Source organism: Rhinolophus hipposideros (genome assembly GCF_964194185.1).
Source record: "Rhinolophus hipposideros genome assembly, chromosome: 9".
Lineage (NCBI taxonomy): Eukaryota > Metazoa > Chordata > Mammalia > Chiroptera > Rhinolophidae > Rhinolophus > Rhinolophus hipposideros.
The window spans coordinates 41,155,862-41,181,721 of NC_138055.1; the positions used below are offsets into that span (position 1 = coordinate 41,155,862).

Below are 25,860 nucleotides of genomic sequence, written 5' to 3' on the forward strand. Positions count from 1 at the left end.
TAAAGTAAAGCATAGGGAATATAGTCAATAATACAGTAATAACTATATATAGTGCCATATGGGTCCTAGACTAGTCAGGGGGATCACTTCTTAAAGTATATATATTTCTAACCACTATTCTGTGCAACTGAAATTAAGGTAAAATAATATTGAATGCCAACCGTAATTGAAAAATTTAAAAAGGGGGGGAAAGGATGAAGGGAAATAAAAAGTCCAAATTTCCAGGCATAAGACCAGTAAGTCATGGGGATGTAATGTACGGAAGGGGAATATAGTCAATAATATTGTGAGAGCATAGTATGGCTACCTACATACTACATATTTGCTACCTACAGCTTAAAACATTTTTCTAAAATTGAAATCTGATCCTCTCAATCTTAGCTGAAAACCTGATCTTCAGCCTCCAGTCTTGCTCCTTAACCAACACTATGTCTGTATTTCCAATAATGATAAACACAGTAATATGCACTTATCAAGCATTTACAATATGCCAAGAACTGTGCTAAGCACTTCACTTTTATCTCATTAAATTATCCTAATACACTATTTTATTATCATCACTATATTACAGACAAGAAAACTGCTTCTTACTGTAGGGGTGGAGGAAGTTTCCTCTATCTTCTTATTTTCAGGGTCTGGGACATGTGAATTAAGCCAACAAGACAGAGTAACGAGGGAAATAAAACAAAATTTACACATGCAACACAAACTTGCAGGAGAATTCAGTGAAGAGTAACTAAAAAGGAATGCAGAATAAGATAAATTCTCCCTTAGGGGAATAAATGGGAGATATGACAGTCTTGTGAAGATGTCTGTTTGGGTATGCAGTCTATTTCTCAAACCAAAAAGGGTTGCTCCTGGAAAGGGAGGTTATGACAATATAGTTCTTTTGGGATACCTCAATTTAGGCAGATAAAGGATTTCAGATAAACTCAAATGCCTTTAGCTCAAAATAATTCTTATGCCAAAGTGGCATATTTTGGGGGAGCATACCCTGATCCTCTGCATTAGGAAGGTTTAATAATGTACCTGAGGTTATACAGTTAATAAGTATAATTGAATAACTTCTCTGGAAAAAAACTTTAAAGATAAATTTGAGAACGGAATTATTTTTGTTTTTACTTGCACTTGCAAGAGTCACCAGTTATTAGAGAATTGGCTCTTTGAACAAAAATGGAAACTGGTTTTTAAAGGCAAAAATCACAGGGTTAGAAAATAGCTCAAATTGTTATCAGTTTATCAACTGATCAGTTTATCAATTGGTCTGCTTGGTTGTATTTAGGTCGATTTTGATAAGAGCAATTAAAATTTTCTTTCAATTAAAAAAAACCAAACAACAACACACCAACACCAAACAACAGAAAAGAAAAATCCAGATGTTTGTTTTTCATGGTTTATCTGGGAGTACAGGAATATAAGGCCTTTTCTGAACTATAAGAATGTAAATTTCGGGGGAAAAAACATTAAGCTGCAGTATAAAGAATGGATTAGAGAAAGGCAGGACTGCAGAGAGAGATCAGTTACAGGAATTCAAGTAAGCGATCCTAAGGCTGAACTAAGGCAATCCCAGCAGGGATGGAAAGGCTTGGATCAATTTTAAAATTATAAAGGAGGAGAACAGACTTGCAGCAATCTCTTTAGCCTAGTTCCAAGTTTTGGATAAGATGTCTTGACATTATAATTAATAAATGCATCTTCAATGATGAGCACCAAGGTTTTTTGTTGTTTTTTTTTTTTTTTTACCAGAAATCCTCTTTTGTAGAAATGTTAGGCCTGCCTCCTCTCTCTGGTTTCTTGGGCAATGATTGGGATGTCCTTGCCATTTACTGGTCTAGAACACAGAAGCTGGTTAAAAACAATTCTTAAGCAAATTACTCTTGAATACGTATTACAGTTTATTGTTAGCAACAGAATTAGTGAGTGTATGGAAATGAGGAGTTATAATTGAGGAAACAAAGGTTTATATCAGCAGCTAATTTTTAAAAAGCGTCTAGTAAGTTAGTGAACACAGTTTCATGCAGTCATAAAAACACCGTATTGGTTATTATAGAGGAAATCTAGAGCAGAATACTCTGAAACACCAGGTGGGTAGCCTATCAGAAATAAATACGCCATTCATCTAAGAAGCATGATAAAGATGCACCTTGGGCTGTTAATTGAAATAACACAGCTTTGTTTATAGTAGTTCCTAGAGGTTCCAGTAAACAGGGAAAGCAGGAACCCCATTTAAGGAAGGCAGAAGCAGAGAACCCAAGTGACAACTTCTCAATTTTGAGCCGGCGGCTTCCAGTTCACGTCTCAAACTACGAACTAAGAAGCAGAAACATAGTTTCCCTAGTTCTCGGTTTGGGACAATTGTTTTTCCCCCTTGGCTGGAGCAGGTTTTAATTGTTGTATAAGGTGAGATGATCAGTTAATTTTGAGATGTGCTGAGGAGCCAGTGGGATATATGAGTCCAGTTAGAAGATGGACATATGGGTCCAGGACTTGACTGATTCAAGTTGCAAGTAAATTTAGACTGTACAGTGATTAAAATTATTATACAAGAGAGGGCTTACATTACGATGTAATCGCAGTGCAATGGAAGCGCCGTAAAGGGCATGTACACTATTTTGCAAACCACTCCACGCCCCCTGCCTAGAAATGTGATTGGTACAAAGTGTCACAAATAGTTTCATAATGAATATTTTAGAAATCAGAACTTGTCGTTTCTTTATTTCCAAAGCGAGGTCAGGGCGCCCTGTGGTTTCGCACCGCCTGCCCCTTTAAGAAAGCTTGGGACGGGAAGAGGACGCGCCGCTGGGGAGGCGGAGCCTGCGGCCCCGGACCCGCCGTCGCGCCGCCTGCTCCCCGCGAGCCCCGGGCGCAGGAAGCGGGACCCGCTCGCGGTGGTCAAGAGCGCGCGAACAGACGCACAAAGGCGAGGGACGGACGTACCCTGTGCTTTAGCGTCTCAGGGCGGGGTCGGCAAAGCCAAGGTAAGGCGAGGAGGAAGACTGCCTGTGCCTGTCCCTTTAAGATCGAGTCCCGTCCTCTTTGGAGGGAAATAACACTTTTGTGGTCACCAACACTGTCGTAATTTACCCATTTTAACCCGGGCTCTTCCCTTACCAATTAATACACATACTGAGTGTCCACCACATAAGCACGTATTCATCACCGATTGTTGCTGGGCCAGGCGTCCTTGTCCAAAGTCATGTGACATGGAGATGACATGGTGTCCCAAACCATCTCATGTTTCCTCTGCTTTATTTTTAAATCTTAGGCTGGTGCAATTTCAAGGGCTAACCCAAGGCTTCCTAACCGAATTGAACGTGTCGGGCTGTGAGAGACCCCTGAGATCCCCAGGGCATAAACGCGAGGTAACCAACACCCACTGACATCTGTCCTGAATTCTTAGACTAGTGCTCTGATAGGCATTTTAGCCTGCCCCGTGTTTTGATATTTCAATTGTTAACATTTAAAAATGGGAGTTTATGGGTAAATATCTGGACTGAGAAATTGGAAGGTCTGGCAATGCTGTCGTCCCCTTAGAGCCAGTGTTAAGCAGTCTCCAGTTTGCCGCGGCCCCTCCGTTACCCCCCAGTCGGCCTGTGTCACTCAGTTTATCACCGGTCTGGCTCCCGGTAGGCACCTGAGTTTTGGGCCCCTACTCTAAATACTTAGGTGGATATAAGACTATTTAAAATATGTATGCAGAACAGGACCAGAGATCCCTAACAACTGGCTGTATAATTTGTGTTTAAATTGCTGTTCCTCCTTCCTACTTTTTCTTTTCAAAGGGTTTTTCTTTTGGAACAGATCTTTTCACCCCAGGCTTGGTAAAGATAAATTATCAGAGATATTTACAGAAAGAGATTTGGGAGTTGACATTCTTTTGTTACAATGAAAACCATGAAGCTTTTTAAGGAAAAAAAAATCTGAATCTTGTTTACACTGATGTATACTATGAGAATCAATCATTACTGAAATAAATAGTGTATTCAGTATAATTTGTATACCTCTGCCCACAGACAATAGTTTGTTAACCTCCACGACTCTTGGCTAGACTCATAAAGGCAAGAACTATGTTTGCCTGTTAATTGCTCCATCCCACCACTAGAATCTCTAAGCTCCCTGAACACAGGGACTTTTTTGTTCAGAGTTGCCAAGCATAGTGCCTGCTTAAAGGTAAGTGATTAAATGTATGAAAGAACTTTAAAGGTATACCGTATTCTGTGCGATAGGCACTGTTCCTGAAGCTTTCTCTCAATATAAAATGCTTGGATAATTGTTGTTCGAAATTGTTAAAAAGATTCCATTGTGAAAAGGCATCCTTTTAAAAGGTTGGATTTTCCTAAATTGATGCACCAACGCTTTCATCTAAAATGAACTTGTATCTGTCAATTATCTGCTAGAGCTTTCACTGTAATATTTGCTTTCTATGTAATAGGATTTGGATGTGTGTGTGAGCCTTGGAATTTTCAGTATTATTTCTGTTTTTAGAGATCTAGAGATTCCAGTGGAGACCAAGTTGGCAGCCAGATCCTTATTCTTTGCCCGTGAGAAGCAGCTCATCAATAGCAACACTGACAGAACCTGTATTTTAGAAAAGGACGGATGGCTTTGAGCCTAGGTTGGAGAGCATTTGCACCATTTCCCATGAACTGCTGTGGTGTCTTTCTGAAGGCTGTGAGAAGCAGTGGTCTTCCCTTGTTTCCCTGGGGCCACTGCCCTTGGAGAGGAACTGGACGCGTTTTGGACCCTGAGATGAAAGCTTTCCTGGAGGAGAACACTGAAGTTACCAGCAGTGGCAGCCTCACCCCCGAAATCCAGTTGCGGCTTTTGACCCCCAGATGCAAGTTCTGGTGGGAAAGAGCTGACCTGTGGCCCCACAGCGATCCTTACTGGGCAATCTACTGGCCAGGAGGCCAAGCCCTGTCTAGGTATTGCCCTAATTGAACTAGGATCCAGGGGCCAGCCCGGTGGCTCACGCCTCAGCGGGGGTGGGGGTGGGGGGCCCCTTCCCCCCAAGGCTCTTAACAACTAGATTGAGAAACAACTGGCTTGAACCAGAGTGCGGGGGTGGGGGGAGAGGCGGAAGAAAGGGGGAAAGGAACCTTTAAGGTTGCTACAGATCTTTTGCTTTTCAGCCCCTTCCACTCCGAATTCTCTGAGCTCATTTGTGCCCCTTTGCATCTGGGATCTGGAAATAATAAATCTTGGGACTATTTCCTTTGTGGAAATTTAAACTGTGTCTTCAATCAAAATTACCCCGTGGTTTTCACCGCCCCAAAGTGGGAGCTCACATGCAGAAGGAGGTACCCGCTCCCCCTTGTGGATGACTGGGCCTCATTCAGCAGGCTCTAATCTGCATATTCTTAATTCAGCACACCAGCTCCTGCTCCTTAACACACTTGTAAACTTTTAAAATATCAGTTCCTAACATTTAAAATTTGAGAGATTTCATATAAAAATCTACATTGGGCCGGGAACCGGAGCACGGGGCGCCACGGTCGGGAAAGCTGGGGCTCCGGGTGGGGAACATGTCGGATTCCGAGCTCGGCAGGAAGTGGGACCGGTGCTTGGCTACCGCACTCGTGAAGATAGGTACTGGTATTGGATTAGGACTTGTTTTCTCACTTACCTTCTTTAAAAGAAGAATGTGGCCGTTAACCTTTGGTTCTGGCATGGGATTGGGAATGGCCTACTCCAACTGTCAGCATGATTTCCAGTCTCCATATCTTCTACATGGAAAATATGTCAAAGAGCAGAAGCAGTGACTTTTACCTGAGAACATCCCAGTGGGAGGAAAAGAGAAATCATGTTTATTCCTCAGGAATATTGAAGTGCCCTGGAGTAAGCTGACATTCTCCTGTAACAATGTTATCAGCAATGCTTTAAACTCCAGCACAGTGTTTATGTGTTTGAAACGAAGTCTGTGTCTTGTTTTGTATTTTCTCTCTGGAAATTGCAAGGAGGTGGTCTTAAAAGAAATAAATTAAACAAAAATTGGCAAAAAAAAAAAAATCTACATTGATTTGAAAAACAAGAATAATCTCTGATAGCATGGGATTTCTGTGAGGCAACAATCAGCTGAAGATGGGTAGCAGCTGTCCCTTTAGAAAGGGCCCATACACCCCTACTTTGCCACAGTCCCTGCTATTTATTATCCCAATACTAAGGTCAAGTGTCAGTTGGCTTTCACTATTTCAGTGTTTTCCCACTCATCTTCACATTTGGTAACTACTTAGCCCTGATCTGAATTTGGTTGTAAGCATACCTTACCAGAGAGGTCATCATAATACAATTCAAACAGTAGTTAAAACTATTCTATGGTGAACAATCAAAAGGAGATGGTGAATTTTGGGATCTAGCGAATTCCGTCCTGACTATAGCAGTATTTTGTCACTCTGTATTCTTGGTGCTTGGTAGTTTCTGGATCATAGTAAGTGCTCAGTACTTTTTAAAAGTTGACTTTAAGAGCATGATTTGTCGCTTGTATGGAACTGCTCTTCACACCTGCTGAAGAGAAAGATCAAATGACTGGGTCCTCTCTCTGCCACCTTTGTCCAGCCCTTATCATAAGATCGACATTTTGTCTCACTCTAGGCAGGCTCGATTTGCCCAGGTTGGACCAAGTTCTGCTAAGTTCCACTATTTCTTTTCTAGTCAATCCAAAGAAATTTGGGGGGTCACCTCTTAACTTGAGTTTCTCCCATCTCTTAGATAATGTTTTTCTCTGTCTTTGGGACTTAGGTATCTTTTGGATAATCCTGACGTCGTCAGAGGCAAATCTGTGTTGGATCTTGGGAGTGGATGTGGAGCCACGGCTATCGCTGCTAAGATGAGTGGGGCGTCGAGGATTTTGGCCACTGACATAGACCCTAGTAAGGATTTCATATTTAAAAATATTTAAAGCTCATCGTTTTTTCTTCCAGGATATCCACAGATGTCTTATCTACATGATAGCTTATTTCCATGTGTAGAATATGATATTGTGAACTATGTCCTGTGGTACATTATCTGGGAATCTTGGGAGGCCCGAGTTCATGGTGCATTTTTCCCAAGAGAATTGGTATTTGTGTCCGTCAGCTAGCCCAAAGTGATACTAACCTGAGAATTTACTGTTCATTTCTGAGCTAAAAATTTCCTGAAATATGTAGATAGTGTTTATTTGACCTAAAACCCAAGTGAGGGTAGGCCTGTGTCTTTAATGGATTTTGTTCCATTAGAACCCAAGTTGAGAGAGGTAAGTTTTATCTGATTTTCTTCTCGTCTTTCCTTTCACTGAGGATCCAACTCTTGAAGATCCTTATTTTATAACGGGGTTCAGTTCTAACTTGCTACCCTACTCAAGACCAAGGCATATTTCCCTGTCTCCTATAACAAACCAAACCTCTTGGTTATTGAGATCAGCAAATGTTCCTTAAAACCCCAACATTTCCAGGTCTTTTGTATCTTTTATTTTGTTTTCAAAATAATTGAAAACAATGATTGGATATCCAATCATATATTTGAAAATTTCAGTAAATAGCTTATATTGGCATAAACTTTATCCTAAAATCATCTTTTAACAAAAAGGGGAAAAAACATATTGTTAGATTTTCTAAATTACTTAATCAATAGGGAATTAGAAGAGCCTAGTATATACCAATTCATCATGTGTTTTTTTTTAAAGTTGCAGGAATGGCTATTATACTAAATTGTGAATTGAATCAACTGAATCCTTTTCCCATTTTAATCAAAAACATTTTGGATTTGGAACAAGATAAGTGGGACCTTGTTGTGCTTGGAGATATGTTTTATGATGAAGACCTTGCAGATAGTCTTCATCGATGGCTGAAGAATTGCTTTTGGATCCACAGAACTCAAGTGCTGATTGGTGACCCTGGACGACCCCAGTTCAGAGGACATAGCATTCAGCATCAATTGCACAAAGTGGTAGAATATTCACTTCCGGAACCTACTAGGCAAGAAAACAATGGACTGACAACAAGCACAGTGTGGGATTTCCAGCCTTGGAATTAGAAATTGTAGCAGAGTCTGTTTGTGTAATTGAGGACCACTATATAATGTATTGTTGAATTAAACAAACAAAATACAAAGTAGAGAAGAATGTAAGATTTAGTCCACAATAGGGTTTCATTGACAATCATGGATTAAAATAAAGATTTTAGAATTTTCCTACATACTCTGTACTATGACTCCTTATGATACCTCCTTCATGACTTACCAAGGTTAGCTAAAAATTGGTTATGCCAGATTTTCGGGATTTTCTGTATCAATAAAAACACTATGACATAAGTGAGAAACAATGTGAAGAAGATTGTGTATAGTATACCACTATTTATGTAAAAAAAACCCACAAAACTATATACATACTGAGGAAAAGCATGAAGACAGGGAAAATACAAAATGGAGTCACTTTAACCAAGCTGTTAAATTATTAACATTATGAAGATTGAGGCATAAGGAAACGATTCTTTTCCTTGTCTTAACTAGCCTTGAAACTTAAACTTTTGAACTTTCTAGTCCTTTGTCAATGCCCAGACATTTATTTACCTATGGATAACCCTCTGACTACCCCCTAAAGGACTCAGGATGTGACCCAACCTCCTGTTGCCCTTCCTCCAGACTCCCTGTCATCCATCATCTAGATCTCTGACATCAGGCTGATAACCGTCCTGGACTAATCCTTGGGCTAAGAATGCAAGACTGATCATTCTCAGGGATATGACTTTTTCTATAAGAACTCTTAACTTTTCTTCTTGGGAACACTTCCAGAAGTGTTTTTGCCTAGCTGTGTTTCCAGTTTGCAAATTCTCAGATCCTTGAATAAATCTTTATTTATTTTTTTAGCAAAGCTTCTAGACTCTTTCTGAGTTTGTTTGACAATACCTACATATGTATGTATATGTATAAAATACAGTGTTGCTTGCAGTATACATAAAATATCCCTGGAAAGATAAACAAGAAACTGGTAATAATGGTTGACTTCTGAGAGGATACAAGAGAATTGGTGGACTGGGGTGGGAGGGATACCTAGTTTTCACCTTTGGGTCTTGTAGCTTTGTACTAATTATATGTATTGTATTTCCTATTACCTAATTTAAAACTGCTGTAATCATTATATATGTTACGAGTTAAGTATAAAATGTAGCTTGGTAGTAGATGGATGGAGATTATATATGTGTATACACACACACACACACACACATTTATCATATATATATGGTAAATGTTTAAATAAAAATTTCTTACATTAAAAGACATTGCCATTAATCCCCTTCAAAATACTCCCCCTCGCTTCAAACACACGTATCCCATCATTCTTGCCACTTTCTGAAGCAGTTCTGGAAGTCCTCTTTTGTGAGTGTCTTTAGTTGCGCTGTCATGGCTGCCTCAATGTCCTGAATCCATTCAAAACGTTTTCTTTTCATGGTCATTTTGACTTTGGGGAAGAGCCAGAAGTTACATGGTGCCAGATCCAGTGAATAAGGTGGATGAAGATACACCATAATGTTTTTACTTCACATAAATTGCTGTAGCAGAAGCGATGTGTGACACAGAGCCTTTCCATTATGATCGCAAAATATGGTGTATGCTGCTGCCAAGTGCCATCCAATTGAAAGGCAGGGATCTTCAATATAGGAAGCGGCACGTCGAACCTTAGTAACAGTGTGTGACAAGTTTCAACTTGTTCAGTGCAGTCGGTTGGGTGTGAGCTACAGTTGAGAGAAAGTGTGTTTTAAAGTGTGCCGTAAATCATCCTCCATCATGACAACTCCGTGTCACACATCGCTTCTGGCATACAGCAATTTCTGTCAAATGAAAACATTAGGATGTGTCCTCATCCACCTTATTCACTGGATGTGGCACCATAAGACTTCTGGCTCTTCCCCAAAGTCAAAATGATTCAGGACATTAAGGCAGCCACAACAGTGCAACTAAAGACACAAAAGAGGACTTCCAGAACTGCTTCAGAAAGTGGCAAGAACGATGGGATAAGTGTGTTTGAAGCGAGGGGGAGTATTTTGAAGGGGATTAATGGCAATGTGTCTTTTACTGTAATTTTTTAAATTTAAACATTCACCGATTGTTTGATCACACCTCGTATTTCGCCACAGTATAAGCATATCACATTTATAAAGTATTAATAATAATGACAAGAAATAGAATTGAATATGTAAACCCTCCTAAACACATACAAGAAGTTTACCGTATCATACTTTCTTTGTTTTTTATGACATCAGCGTTAAAACAGGACATCTTTAAGAAAGTACTGAGACAGGCTCATGGCACAAGTAATATGCTTAAATTGGGGTAGTTTTAGCACATGATAAGTGAGAGAATTTTGTGATTATAGAAGAAGAATATGTTTCATTTGAAAACTGAGACCTGTGTTGTTTATTTCACAATGTGAAACCAACAGAACTGCAGGATACAAACTCTGAATAATAGTTTGTATTCACTCATTCTTACACATTCCTGAATGCAGTTTTTAAGGAAGAAAATTCATAGAGAAAACATACTTGGGAAATGTGATATTGTGATTTATAAGATAGATATATATTTGATCATTCAGATGACCAAAATATATTTCTTAGACGTATTTGGTCTTCATACAAAGTTGCTGGCTTACAGCTCCCAAAACCTTTGGAATTTTCCTAAGCAATGAGAGTAATGGAGCATCATTTATTATACAGGTAACCCCTGTATAACACAGTTGTTAGGTTCCTAAAAAGGCCATGTTATACAAAACAAAGAACTAGTATAAAATTTAAAAAACATACTATTATATTTTTATAATTAAGAGAAATATCTTTATTTTCACCAAAAGTATAACACATTAATACGTATTAAATAATGTTTTCTTCGTCATCACTACTTAATTCTTATTACATTCCATGTTGTTCAGGGATTTCCCTAATTTCGAATGAGATTTTTTGCTCTTAAAAGCTCTTATTACGCTCTGGGTTCTTTAGGGATTTCTCTAATTCTCAAACCGTGTTAGAATGAAACTGTGTTCTAGGATGACGTGTTATACGAAGGTTTTCCCCAATTCTCAGACCGTGTTAGAGTGAAACCATGTTTACAGAAGTGCCGTGTTGTAAGGGGGTTACCTGTATTTGGTCTCTTGTCCTCAGTTCCTGAAAACAGAGCCATAAAGGTGAAAGGGTGTCTTGTTATTCATAATAAGCCCTTTCCACCATAACTGGGTTTATGTTAATGAAGGTGACTTTTGCAAAGAGCCTAAGAATGGAAGCTGGTTGCCATGAACCAATCATGAATAAAAGGTTGGAACTTTCAGTCTCACCCCGATTTTCTGGGGAGGAGGGACTAGAGTTTGTATCAATCACCAGTGGCCAATGAATTAATTAATCATGCCTATGTAATGAGGCCTCCATAAAAACCTACAAAGAGGGGGTTTGGAGAGCTTCCGGGCTGAAGAACCAGAAGCCTTCCACCTTCCAACCTCCATGAGGACAGAAGTTCCTTTGTTCAGGACCTCTCCTTATGTATCTCTTCATCAGGCTGTTGATTGGTATCCTTTAATATTTTTTGTAACAAACTGGTATTCTAGTGAATGGACATGTTTTCCTGAGTTTGAGTGTTCTAGCAAATTAATCGAACTCAAGGAGGCAAGTTTGTAGCTGATTGGTCTGAAGCACAGGTAACAACTTGGCCTTGCAACTGGCATCTGAAGTGGGGGGTAGAGGAGGGCAGTCTTTTAGGACTGAACCTTTAACCTATAGAATCTGACGCTATCTCCAAGTAAATAGTGTCAGTATTGAGTTGAATTCTTGGATGCCTGGCTGATGTCTGAGAATTGTTTGTTCGTGTGGGGGGACCCCACACACATACAGATGTTGGAATTAGGTCTGGGAACTCTTTTCAGAAAAAATAGCCATAAAAATCAATGAAGTGGTTGGACAAGGGCCTTAGTAACATTCATATGGTGAATGGCGAAGGTATATGATATCATGGATGAGAATATTATATTTCTTCATTTCACTGAAATATTAAAATGTGTAAAGAATTTATAGGCTGGATGTTCAGCTTTGCTTTTGGCCAGTGGGCATTTAAATACTTCAGGAAGGTAGGAGCCAGAAAATAGCTAGAAAGGTAATTAATGTTTTTAGAAATACTTAGCATTCTCTTAATGTCTATCCATATTGGTAAGTTTCTCTTAGAACAGCTTAAATAGGTAGGAGAAGGAAATCTCCAGGGAAAACAGGTAATTTTAAAACTTTGTTGTTTAAGAAACAAACACCCTCCCTACCCCCACCCCAAATCCATCAGTGGGCATGCTAGGATTACCATTTCAAAAACTGACTCATCAAACAAACACAGAGTAATATTAATAGCACTGTTAAAGTGTTTAAGAGTCTGGTTAAAGCACAAACCACATTATACATTGAAAAGCCAGTCTCCAAGACCATCATTTCCTGGTAGTGTGAAGATCATAGCTTCAATGAGCATCAGTAAACAGTCCATGTCACTTGCTTTAATTTGTTTGGGCCTACTAATTGCTCCAAGACTTCTCGTGAATGATCTACAAAAGAAAACAATGATAATACATTAATTCACAGTAATCAGAGATATTTCATGTATCTTCATGCATAAACTGGGGATGGTAACTATTCTATCTCATAGGGTTATTTAAAGGATTAAATGAAATGATATGTAAAGAATAATATACAACTAAAATACATTTAATTAATGGTAACCGTCACTATTATTAGTTGTAGTGCACACATCATAGTAATACTTTTAAAAAACAGGCATATATTGTTTCTCTGTAATTTCACCAACCAGAGGGAAATGGTGTAATTTCATCATGAACCTGTGTATATTGCCTTTCTCAGGCTCCTGGCAGGAAATGGATGATGCACTAAAGTAAAGTATTCGAATAGGGTTTAATAAAGCGGCTATTTACAAAGGAATGAGCAGGATTAAAGAAAGCCAACAGGTATGGTAAAGCACCTTGGGAAGTTGCAACATGTCCAAAAAGATTAGGGGTGGGAACGGTTACTAGAATAAGACAAACTGACCTGTAGTTGAACAGTTTTCCATGTCATACAATACTATTATAAAGGATGGTTTTTAATAGATACTATTATATAAACTCATATTTTAACCAATGTGTATTATTGGACGTTTAGATAGTTTTCAATTATTCACAAGGTATAGTAGTGATTTTAATAAGGTTTACATCTCTTTTGCAAAGTCAGTTTTATAATGTCTTAAAAATATAAACCAAAGCAAAAACACTGCTAAAAATTTACTACTTTAAAAATTATTCAGAAGTTTAACAAACTTGTTCCGTAGACACAATCTATGTTTTATGTACAACATATCTCTAACCTAGTCTTGGAAATGTTCTAGTTTAGTGATTCTCAGACTTACAGATTTCACACACCAATAGGAAAAAAAAGTGGGTCCAACATATGATTACTAAATTTTATTTTAAGCAAAATAAAAATAAGACCAAATACCAAAGTTTAGTGCAAGGAGAAGAATAAAAGACTGTATGGAATTGAGAAGTTATTACAGTTGGGAAAATAATGGTTTACAGCAGCAGCTAATTTAAAAGAAACAGCTAGTAAGACAACAAATATAGTTTTGTTCATTGTCAGAAAAATATCAGTTATTAATTAGTTATTATAGAGGAAATGTATTATATAAGAAATCTAAATTAAAGACAGGTTTCTAATAGGTTGAAAGTAAAAGGATGGACAAAGATGTATCATGCAAACAGCAACTATAACAAAGCTAGATTGGCTATACTAGTAGAGAGGGAGAACACTTCACAACTCATTCTGAGGCCAATATTACCCTGATACCAAAGACATCACACACACACACACACACAAAACTACAGACCAATCTCTCTTAAGAATATGTACTCAAAAATCCTCAAGAAAACACTAGCAAACCAAATCTAGTAAAAATATAGAAAAGATTATATGCCATGATCAACTGGGACTTAGGTATGCAAGATTGGTTGAACATCTGGAAATCAATGTAATACACTGTATTAGTTTCCTATTTCTGTTATAATAAATTACCATAATCTTAATGGCTTAAAACAGCACAAATTCATTATCGTACAGTTTTGGAGGTCAGAATCCCAAAATGGGTCTCACTGAATTAAAATCAGGTTTTAGCAGGTCAGCATTCCTTTTTGGAGACTCTAGGGGAGAATCCACCTCTGACTTTTCTAGCTTCTAGAAAGCCACCATATTCTTTGTATTCCTACATATTCAAAGTGAACAACATTGGACAGAATCCTTCTCACGCTGCCATCTCTATGGTTCTCCTTCTGCCTCCCTCTTGCACTTTTAAGGACTCTAATAATTACATTGGGCACACCTGGATAATCTGGGATAATCTCCCTATTTTAAGGTCAACTGACTAGCAACTTTTCAATTCCATTTGCAATCTTATATAACCTAAAATACACACAGGTTCTGGGCATTAGAACATGGATATCTTTGGGTGGGGGCATCATTCTGCCTATGACATATAGCATATCAATGGAATAAAGGACAATAACCACATGATCATCTCAATAGACAGAAAAACCATTTGACGAAATCCAACACTCATGATAAAAACATTCAACAAACTAGGAATAGAAGGGAACTTGCTCAAAATGATAAAGGGCATCTATGGAAAACCACAGCTAACATCATACTTAATGGTGAAACACTAAATGTTTTCCCCCTAAGATCAGGAACAAGACAAGGATGTCTGCTCTTTGCCACTTCTATTCAACATTGCACTGGAGGTTGCATCCAAGGAAATCAGGAAAGAAATAGAAATCAAAGGCATTCATGTTGGAAAGGAAGAAATAAAACTATTTTATTTGTAGCTTATGTAATATTGCATATAGAATGTCTAAAGGAATCCTCTAAAAAATCAGAAGTAATAAAGCTCAGCAAGGTTGCAGGGTATAAGATCAATATACAGATATCAAATGTGTTTCTATACAGTGGCAACAAACAATCCAAAAATGAAATTAAGAAACTAATTCCATTTTTATTGCCATTAAAAAGAAAAAAAACACTTAGGACTAAATATAACAAGTGAAAAAAAACACATACTCTGAAAACTAAAACATTGTTGAAAGAAATTAAAGATCTAAATAAATGGAAAGACATCCATGTTCATAGATCAGAAGACTTAATGTTAAGATGGTAATATTCGTGCTCGCTTCGGCAGCACATATACTGAAAAAAAAGATGGTAATCCTTCCCAAATCTATGGCTTCAACGCAATCCTTACCAAAATACCCCCACTTCGTTTTTTTAAAGAAAATGACAAGATGATCCTAATATTCATATGGGAATTCAAATTACCCAGAATAGCCAATACAATTTTATAAAAGAACAAAAATTGAAAAACACTAATTTCATTTTAGCTGTTGTTCTAGGATTATTTTGGCATTTTTACTAGCTATGAATGTTATCAAACATTATATATAAATATTTGTTTTCTGACTATATTTGTGTCACTCTTCTGTAGGAATTTATTGTCGCACATAAATAGGAAGACACTCTCCCTTCAATAGTAAGCATACAATATATTTTTATGTAATTAAAACATTTTTATGCTAGATGGCAGTATTACATTATTCAAGTCTCCTCAGGCAGCTTTTCCTCTGAAAATAAAGAGTATTTGGACTGTGAGTTTGAACAGTAGAAATATTCAATGCCTGGGAGTTTATGCTATAGGGAGAAACCATGGGCTCAGGAAACTATTCTATTGGGGGGAAAGAACTGGAGATCATGGATCAGATGACTCAGGTTTTTACTTCTAGTTCTACCATCAGCTATTTCTAAGATCTGGGGCAAGCCATTTCAACTCATTGTATCTCAGTTCTTTTATCTTTAAAACAAGGGAGTTGTTTACCAGACTTACGGGGCCATGCCCCGTTAGCTCAGCTAGTTAGAGCACCATGCTCGTAACACCAGGGTTGCCAGTCCCACCCCCACATGGGCCATTGTGAGCTGCGCCCCGCACAGCTAGATTGAGACAACTACTTGACTTGGAGCTGATGGGTCCTGGAAAAAACACTTAAAATAAATTTTAAAAGTTAAAAAAAAAAAAAGACTTCTAAGGAAACATTCACCATCTCTCTAAAAATCTACGACTAATATAGATGGAGACCACTTTTTGAAAGAGATTCATGATAGGGACTTTTGGAGCACCAAGAAAAAGAAATCATGGGAAATATAAATTAACAAACTAATTTTTTCCAAATGATCAAAGAAAATGTACTTTAGACATTTTTGTAGAATACACAGGGGCAAAAAGTGAGGCTAGGCACATTTTTTTATTAACAATGGTCAGAATTCTAATGCTTCGTTATGTGATACTGAAATAGTAATGAATGAATAAATAAGGAGGAGGTAACAGAATAATATAGGATTGAGAAAATGAAAAAGAAAAAAAAGTTGTCCTTTAAGCAAGTAATCAGTTTAATTATAGGGAAACTGAAGCAAACCACTTGGGTCTTAAATACCTCTGTTTTGGCGCTTTGGGGTAAATCTTGATAATGCTGTCATCTAGGAATCTATGTAAAGAATTTGCTTGTAAAGAAATCAGGTTGAAACAAATGCTTAGATATCACTAAAATTGAGTCAATTCCAAGCAGCAGATTTCCTCTTGGGTTTTCCTGTCTTTTAATGTAAACATAAGGATGCTACTACTATCCAATTGCTTTATTGCCATTCTAAAATCTAAACCTCCACGTCTGTGACTACTATGAAACATATTTAGATAATTATGAGAAACTAAAATGCATGTTCACCATAGAAGATTAACAAAAGTGTGTGAGTTGAACATACTGATCACCATTATAGACATAATTAAATTGAAAGCTTAAGTTTAAGAATTACTTTCCTGCTTCTATAATGTCTATTATTTACAGGATTTTAAAACAGCATCTTAGTTTTTTTTGTTTGTTTCTTCTGCAGAAATAAAATCAGAGTGCTTCTGACAGTTTCAAGACCTAATTTATAGTGTGGAGTTTTGTTTATAGTCTAACTAGAAGGAAATTTTATAAATACCTACAGATATAGTAGAGAACATAAACCTATTAATTCAGGGAATCTGATGGATAACTGCAGTAGGTACTACTGTTAGGCCAGGAGCAGAAACCACCTCAGGCCTGGAAAGAGGCCAGGAATGTATTGAATAGAAACTGTATTGAATAGAAACCATCTTATCTTAGAAGCCATCTTGTCTTGCTCCCTGCTTGCTTGTACCTGCTGGCTTGTATTTTTCTCACAGGAGCCCATGATCAACGGACCTGAACATTCCTGGACAATGGCATGGAACCAGAATGTACAGTAAGAGGACATGGTCACACCCCGAAACCCTCAGTTGCAATGAATGATGCAACAAAAGCCCCTGAAGCATTGAAGAACAGCCTGTTTACCTCCCCTTAGAAAACTCCATAACCCTCTTACTCAGGGAGTTCATGGTGTTTTTTAACCTGACCTCCCGCTGCTCAAACACGCCAAACAAATTCTAATTTGTTTGGTCTCCCATGACTCATTCCTCTGGCCGTGCCCAATAACTACCAATGTGGGGGTCAGGTTGCTGTGAGGCTAACATAATATTAGAATTGCACAAACATATGTACATACATATATTCTTTTTATAGACTGTCAATTGTATTGTTTTATATAGTCATACATGAGCAATCACATGAATACATAAGCAAGAGGAAACATGTTGTATAATGTGTCACGAAAGAAGGATTTTCACTTTTCAGTCCAAAAAAAGCAATTGTCTTCTTTGGAGAAAAAAAATTACAGGGGAATATATTAGCCTACTTTATCTTCATCCAGTGGTGGTACCAAAAACACCTAATGGTAGTAATACTGGCAGGAAAGGGGGACGAGTAGGGATGATCTGGGTAGCAGAACAACTTCAGCTTTTTCTCTTTAAGAACCTTTATTGATAAAAACCATTGTGTATGAACTTTTATCATATCTCCTAATTGTATGACTGACTAATATACGTAAGAGAAAGTTTAGGTCCATAAAAGATAAGTTATTCCATGTTTTGGAGAGATGGCAGGAGACTGGGGATAGGTGCTCATTTCACTGTATCTGGAGATTTTAGTTTTAGTCTTGGCAGTATTATTAAAACCTGTGTCACAATGGGCAAATATCTCATTTTCCTATTCTGTGAAATCGGGGGTCAGAAAAATAACATACATAGTATTTTGTGCTAAAAAATTTTGGGGAATGCTTGGAGTGAAAAGCTTCTTTCTTATCTATCGTATTTTTCAGAGCCTTTGATAATATTCATCACACTGGCGTGTTGCATTTCCCAAACCTTTTGGACATATAAACTTTTTTTATGCTATACCTCTGATAGGGTAGGTATGAAACCTGTTAGTTAACTTGTCGTTAGACAGGGAGGTCCCTGGTGGAATAATCAAAGATAGCCATATCCTAAAACTCCAGGTTTTGAAATCACTCCTTTGCTCCAGGATATAATGTAATAAGGCCTTGAGGTAAATCATAAAATTCATTTTGGCCTGACAAACGGAGCAGATCTGATAGATAAGAGTGGGTTGCTTTGCTAATTCCTTTAGGATGGGCAAGCAGAACCAACCTGGTAGATGAATTTCATCAGAAGGCGCCAGGTTCCCTTCTTCAAACAATTCCCTTCTCCGAACCGCTCCCCTTCCCCAAACAGACAAAGGGAAGGTATAAAGGTAGGAGCTTTTGCCTCAGTCATGGAGCACCCCCAATTCGGGACCCCTTCCCGCTCAGGAGCTGCAATCTCTTCTCCTGCCTCTAATAAACTATCCTGTTTTTAAAACTTTTAAAACTCCCTGGTCCATGTTTCCATTCTTCGGCTTCACAAGACAGGATCCCGGCCAGCACTCAGAAACTGCCGGCAGATCCAACATCACCTACATCAATATTTCTACTTCAGGTAAATAGACAGAAAGGAGCAGGACAAAAAAAAAACAACAACAACAAAACCCAGCCCCGGTTAGAAAGCCCCTTGCTGTAGCTCCTGCTTGAGTCAAGACCCCTGACTGCCCAGCAGGACTCCAGGCTTACACATACCTCTAAATCAGAGACATGTTGTTAGAAGTCAGAGAAGAGGGGGACACATCCTGTTTGTCAGGATCATTAATACCTGACTAGCCCAACAGGATCCAGGTTTTCAGGTGCCCCAAAGGGATGAGTTTACATATGCGCCCAAACCAAGGGGTGTGTTTACACATGCCCCTAAACCCAAACAATGCATTGCTAAACGCCAGAGGACCAGGCACCTCAGGGGGAGAAGGAGAAATAAAAGGGAGGGGGGAGGTGATTCAATGTAAGGCAGGCGAGGCTGCTTCCCTCTTGGGTCTATTTTACTAATAAACTTCTATTCATGCTACACAAACTGTCTCTTGATTGAAGTCTTTCCTTCAAGAAGACAAGAGCCAAGGTACAATGTTATTTCCCAATAACACCTCTGGTGTCTTCTAGAAAACTATACCATGTAACTATAGTTATTGAATTCAAAGGATTTGGAGACAGGTCAAGGAAGATATAATCACAAGGTGACAGTAGGACACAAGTTTTATTTGGGCCACACTTTGATAGGTTTTCATGCAAAGGAAACCCCTTACAACATGAGACCCTCCAAAGGTGTGTGTGTGAGTGTGTGTGTGTGGTGCAGTGTGTGGGGACACTACTCAGAAGGGGAGTAGGTGAGGAAGCTCCCAGAGAACTGAAGAGGGAGTTTATGTGTCAGGATGTTGCTCGGTAGCAAGGTAAGGCATCTCTAGGGCAGAGAGCCCTCAAAGGGCAAGAGTGGCTTGGGGGTCTTTTATAGCCCTGGGTTTTATCTTCCTTATGGGTAGTAAATGTTGAGTGCAGTTTTTCAGGGTGTGCAAAGCAGGCAAGCTCTGGATGGATAGATAAAAATCTGATTATTTAGATTATATTTACAACAACTGGATAAGTAAAAATTTGAGTTTGGTGTAAGTTGGATTTTAAGGTACTAGTCCCAGTCTGCTGTGAAGAAGTAAAATAGAGGACCAATATATATGTAGAGAGATCATCTTTGTCTCATTTATATAACAGTAATAGAGGTGGTAAATGCTGGACTAGGTAATCTTCCAGGTCAAAAATATAATTATATCTCCCAAATTTTGAACTCCTGCCGTTTCAATGTCTGCTTACACCACTTCGAACAGCCACATGAAAAGACAAGTGATTTGAAAGAGAGGTCATGCTCTTGCTTCAAGAACTGAAGTTTACTGACAATTTTTCTTTGTAGAAAAGCAGTTTTTCAAAGTATGATATATAGATCCTACCATGCAAGATCCTTCCAGGATTGTGAGCTGAACTAGTCACTTTATGCATGGAACACTTTTTATTTTATTAGTTTCAGGTGTACAAAGCAACATAATCGTTAGACATTTAAACCCCTCATAAAGTGATAACCCACCCCCCAAGCTACTACCCCTCTGACATCTTACCCCTCTGTTACAATACCATTGACTATCTTCCCTATGTTGTACTCCACATCCCGTGACTATATATACCTATATATTTAGTTATAGTTGACATTCAATATTATTCTACTTCAGCTTCACGTGTACAGCGCAGTGATCAGCCATCTACACAGTCTATAAAGTGATCCCCCTGATAAGCCCAGTGCCCATCTGGCACCTTACATGGTCTTTACAACATTGTTGATTATATTTCCCCTACTGTATTAACTCTTACTTTGTATTTCTTAATGCCTTCACCTTTTTCACCCTCCCCTCAACCCCATTCCTATCTATCATCCTGATAAATCTAGTACCTACCTGGCACCATATCTAGTTATTACAATGTTATTGACTACATTCCTTATGCTCTATACTCTACCATTTAGAATTGAAGGACAGATAAGAAGCTTTCCAAACAAGAAAAAGCTGAAGGAGTTCATCACCACCAAAGCAGCATTAATTACATGGAACACCTTTTGTAACTGAAAGAACATCTGACAACCTAAGGTTATTCAGATTTGGATACTAGGCAGACTATTTCTTGAAAAAGAGTAAAATACGCCTGTCACTTCAAAGAAAACAAACGATACAGTTGGTAGCCAATGATTACATTTTAGCTTTCAAGTGAATTTTGGAAAATTTGTAGTTGCCACTGTGAACTTGAAAGCTACCCAGTACCTTTCTGATGAAATCAGTGGTGACATTAACAAATGTGATTTTTTAAAAAATAATTATGTTGACATTTGAAAGATCTATATAACTCAGAGAACCAATATTCCAAACTGCCACGGCATGATGTTACAAAATCATATATGGGTAAAGATCCATTCAAAATGCAAGACAAACCAATGGATTGTAATGTAATTGTATGAAAATTTCATTGATGTTTTCAACTTCTACACTACAATTAACCTTAAAGAAATTACCACCTGCTGAGTTTGGGGTAATATCAAAAAAGAGTATTCATGGGCCGGCCCGGTGGCTCAGGCGGTTAGAGCTCCATGCTTCTAACTCCGAAGGCTGCCGGTTCGATTCCCACATGGGCCAGTGGGCTCTCAACCACAAGGTTGCCAGTTCAACTCCTCTGAGTCCCGCAAGGGATGGTGGGCTCCGCCCCCTGCAACTAAGATTGAACACGGCACCTTGAGCTGAGCTGCCGCTGAGCTCCCAGATGGCTCAGTCCGTTGGAGCTCGTCCTCTCAACCACAAGGTTGCCCGTTTGACTCCTGCAAGGGATGGTGGGCTGCGCCCCCTGCAACTAGCAACGGCAACTGGACCTGAAACTGAGCTGCGCCCTCCACAATTAAGACTGAAAGGACAACAACTTGAAGCTGAACGGCACCCTCCACAACTAAGACTGAAAGGACAACAACTTGACTTGGAAGATAAAAGTCCTGGAAGTACACACTGTTCCACAATAAAGTCCTGTTCCCCTTCCACAATAAAATCTTTAGAAAAAAAAAAGAGTATTCACAGTGGTCTGAAATATAATGATCTGAATAAAAATAACTCTTTTCCATGTAATAGTTATTTTTTAAAAATGAATAAATCTATTAAAAATTTCTCAGCTTCAATTTTTAATTTAGTATATGTGCTGCCAAAGCGAGCACAATTTTTAATTTAATAATATAACCCACATAAGCAAAAATTCTTTGGAATCCTCAATTTTTAAGAGTGTAAATGGGTCCTGAATGCATTTGAAAAATGCTGTCATAAAATATTATCTCAATTACTACTACTGCAAGTGGTTGTTTTATCTCATTACTGATATAATAGAAAGAAAAACCAATAGAATTTGTTCTGAAACACAGAGGAGGATACAAAATCTAGGAGTCTTCTAGAATTACATTTCTATCATGTATCTTTTAGAGAGAAGATAAAACCAAAATACTAGAGGGAAGGAGAAAAACATGCTTTTAACATGCACACATAGGTTAACATCATCAGAACATTATTTCTTACAGAGAATAAAACATGGGACACATTTTGCTTTCAGATGAACACACTGTTCAACAATGTGTGTGAATCATGTTCTTAGAGGAAGCTGGTTCAGTTTTGAGACTCTCTATTTTTATATACTCAGTTATCTAGGTAGAAAAGAGTCTGTGAATTCGCCAGCCTGCCATGCCCCACTGTTGCGGAAGAACGGCAGAGACTGAGAGACTCAGGCAGCACGCAGAGATCAGGGAGAACACAGCTCTATTACACCGGCGGGCTCAGCGGGATTATTCTCAAAAGACTGAGCACTTACTGGGGTCTGGGCTTTGTTTTATAGGGTTAGGCCTCCGGGTTTGGGGGGGTATTCGCACCATTGCTATTGCGGCGCTAGGGATTGGTTAAATCTGGCCGAGGTGTCCGGGAGGTCCGTTCCTAACAGCTGTGATCGCTCAACACTGTTTTGATGGGAAAGCCTCTAACTGCTGTGCTCGCAGGAAACTGCTCCGATAAGATATCAGAGGAGGTGGGGGACGGAAAACTCCCTAGGCTGTGCTTGCAGGAAAAAACTGTCTCAACACCACGATTTCATAAATTCCAGGTCTATTAAATAAGCAATGTAAATAGACCCTTTCCACTGGCAAATACTGCGAGCATATTTATAAGGAGGTCTGGCGTAGGCAATCATTCCCTCAGTGATCCTGCGTTGAAGAGGGTGAGGCACAGCCTGGATGGTCCCTCTTTGCATTGCAATACCAAAAGGATTGAAATATACAGTCACAAAATTCCCTAAACTTGGGAAGAAATGGTGGGTCTTCACTGCTAAGAGAATAAACAATATGTTCATAATTTCACTGATGTGTATCAAGGGTATTACAGAATATTAAAGATTGAATAATCTAATAATTCCATAGATACTCGAGAGATTACCAGTAAATAGCTTTATTTGATCAAGTTTCTAAATACATTAACTTGGACATTACTGAATTAGGGAATGGCTTACGTAAATCTCTTAGTATTAGGAATCAGTTTAGGTTTTTGTACTGTATTATGTTTTCAGGTGTTATGAACTCTGAATAAATCAGAATATTTAGAAAGCTTTTTTCTGTAGAAAGGGAAGTAATCTTTAATTGACCACAGACATGGGAATGGTTTTTCTGATTAACTGAGATAGTTTTGTAATTAAAATTATCATTTTATTTGTGATTAAAATATTTCTAAATATATCATAACATTTTTTGATAATGGTGTTTTAAATCATATGTTGAAAAAGCACGGCTATTAAGATACAGTGTTGATATCCCTTTGTCTCTGTTCATTGAGGGATCATTCTTCCCTAGCTTCTGAATGAACATTTAGGTAATATTACGACTTTCTAATCTTTCCTATTATAAAATGTCCAACCACATTTCAAGTTGCAAAACACCCAATCCCCTCTCTGCCCTCATCGCTCTAGAATGGCTCTCCCTCCACTATGCCCACATCTGGTCTATGAGGGATACTTGTGCATCCTCAGATTCTGGGAGTTCAGGCTAATTTTAACACAGCAGCAGCCTTTCCTTCACTCCTATGCAGAGGGCACATTATCAGGTTCCAGTAGTTCCACTGAAGCTCCTCTCATTGGGCTCTAGGTAAAAGGTCAAAAACAGTAGTACTAGCCAAAGAAGTCCTCACCGAAATCCTTTCTCAATAATCATTGTCTCAATCCTTTAAAACCTCTTTGTGGATGACAGGTTTCTAGGGTTATGAAATAGGGTCTCACCTATTTCTTTTGAAAATTGTCATCTTTGCCATTTCTCTTACTTTGGAATTTTATACCTGCTGTATTTTGTTGCCTTAGTTGAAATTTCCAATTTAATGTCTCACTAACGTAGCTATAGTGTATAGAAAAATATAACTAATTTTACTTTTCTAATCTAGAATTAATTGAATATATGTATACAACACTGTATTAGAGATAGAAGACAAAAGAAAAAGAAAAGAATTACATGGCATAACCACTGTCCTTTAGGATCTTAAAGTTGAGTTGGTAAATTCAGTATTTTGAATCATTATGTGGATGAGGAAAGGTTTAGTGGCACTAAGCTTTCCTGGTATCTGGAATCATACTGGCTAGGCATTTCTCTTGAATTCACCAACTAATAATATCTCTTTAGTTACCAGTGATCTCAATAATTATATCACGTATCTCAAAAGGCTCCTGGTTTAAATATCAGATTAATCACTGTGACATATTTTCTAAACATATTTGCTGGAATCAAGAGGACTGCAGATAGGAGATACACGCAATAATGAGGAGGATGGTAAGAAGTGGGCTCTGAGGAAACTCAAAAGTGTCCTACTTTTGGGAAAGCATGAATCAGGATCAGCTCACCCTCAGAGCACAGAGGGCTAACACTAGATTACAGCAGTAATGGTAACGTAAGACTTTTTCTTTCTCTTGTCTCCCCTCCTGCTCACCCCAGCTCAACAATGTACTGACACTGGTGGGGTCAGAAACCATGGTGGGTAAGCTGGGGAAGGAAGAGAAGCATGAGATGATAAAACAGAGAAACTAACAATGTCCCCTTATCCACTGCAGTCTATCCACCTACAGCAAACCTAAGCTGACTGGAGGAGCAAAAAGCTTTAACTTGTTTCGAGTATTACATAGGCCTAAGTCATTTGAATTACTGAAATGAGAAGGTTTCCGTGATATGAAACGATGAGATTTGACTATCTGAGAATGATAAGAAAAGTCAGTGGCACATGTCTGGTATTTCATCTGGCTTTGGAAAAAATTAGCCCCTTTAGAGCAGATCTGTAATTAAAACAGTGTGAAAAAAATAGAGTCACTTTAAAAGTATTACAATACTTGCTTGTTCAATGTATTGATTAAATGTACACATAGCTCAATGGGTAGACTTACACACTTTCAGTTGGTATTCTGAAAAGATCTATTATCAAAGGTTGCTGTTATTATATTTCACATACTGTGGTCTCCTCCACCTTATAATAGCCTACTATTTAGGATTAGAATGCAATTTTCTGCCTTGTTTGATGATGAGAGAGCCTCTGTTTGCCTTCTCACAACCCCCAAAGTAGTATATTCATGTACCAATCTCCTGTATTCAGTCTTTCTGAGTTAAAATTCCTGGTTAAAAATTAGATTAATCACTAAACATATTTTCCAGACACATTTTCTTGAATCAAGAGAACTGCAGATAGGCGATACATGCAATAATGAGGGGGTTGCTATAAAGTAGGCTCTGAAGAATCTCAAGATTGATGAGATTACAGTTAACAGGTCATTTAGAATATTAGATAGATGTAATATTATAAAGTTTACTTTTTTTACTATGTATATAAAGCCTCATATTTAGTTAGTATCATGACCACTATCACTGCCACCGTCATCATCCCCACAATGGCTAACA

General features: G+C 38.3%; 3 protein-coding genes across 8 annotated transcripts in view; 2 read left to right on the plus strand and 1 right to left on the minus strand.

Moving 5' to 3' along the window:
- The first annotated feature begins 2,793 nt into the window (after positions 1-2,793).
- On the plus strand, positions 2,794-9,769 carry ETFBKMT (electron transfer flavoprotein subunit beta lysine methyltransferase). Of its 2 annotated transcripts, XM_081059818.1 has the most exons (5): positions 2,794-2,978; positions 3,266-3,362; positions 4,486-4,925; positions 6,739-6,869; positions 7,661-9,769. In XM_081059818.1, exons 3-5 carry the CDS (start codon positions 4,600-4,602, stop codon positions 8,008-8,010), a joined length of 807 nt encoding a protein of 268 aa, XP_080915944.1. In that variant the 5' UTR covers positions 2,794-2,978; positions 3,266-3,362; positions 4,486-4,599; the 3' UTR covers positions 8,011-9,769. The 2 variants fall into 2 exon arrangements, with proteins under 2 accessions (XP_080915944.1, XP_080915945.1); XM_081059819.1 differs by lacking the exon at positions 3,266-3,362 and having other exon boundaries at positions 2,810-2,978.
- LOC308502270 (MICOS complex subunit MIC10-like) lies at positions 5,410-5,991 on the plus strand. The gene has a single exon (XM_081059826.1). It carries the CDS (start codon positions 5,526-5,528, stop codon positions 5,760-5,762), a length of 237 nt encoding a protein of 78 aa, XP_080915952.1. The 5' UTR covers positions 5,410-5,525; the 3' UTR covers positions 5,763-5,991.
- Positions 9,770-10,200: 431 nt separating the features above from the next.
- The window catches only part of AMN1 (antagonist of mitotic exit network 1 homolog), a 50,168-nt gene continuing 34,508 nt past the window's right edge, over positions 10,201-25,860 (minus strand). For 4 of the 5 annotated variants that reach the window (XM_081059822.1, XM_081059824.1, XM_081059823.1 and 1 more), the window contains one exon: positions 10,226-12,538. In XM_081059822.1, coding sequence (XP_080915948.1) covers positions 12,465-12,538 — 74 coding nt within the window. In that variant the 3' untranslated portion in view covers positions 10,226-12,464. Of the gene's footprint in view, positions 12,539-25,860 lie in introns of all 5 variants that reach the window. The other variant, XM_081059821.1, reaches the window with a different exon arrangement.

Excerpts from the sequence above, each read along its gene's own strand:
- ETFBKMT (XM_081059818.1), top strand. The coding sequence starts at position 4,600 with ATGGCTTTGAGCCTAGGTTGGAGAGCATTTGCACCATTTCCCATGAAC. Across the intron at positions 4,926-6,738 it reads GGAGGCCAAGCCCTGTCTAG|GTATCTTTTGGATAATCCTG; the intron begins GTATTGCCCTAA and ends TTTGGGACTTAG. Across the intron at positions 6,870-7,660 it reads GGCCACTGACATAGACCCTA|TTGCAGGAATGGCTATTATA; the intron begins GTAAGGATTTCA and ends TTTTTTTTAAAG.
- LOC308502270 (XM_081059826.1), top strand. The coding sequence starts at position 5,526 with ATGTCGGATTCCGAGCTCGGCAGGAAGTGGGACCGGTGCTTGGCTACC.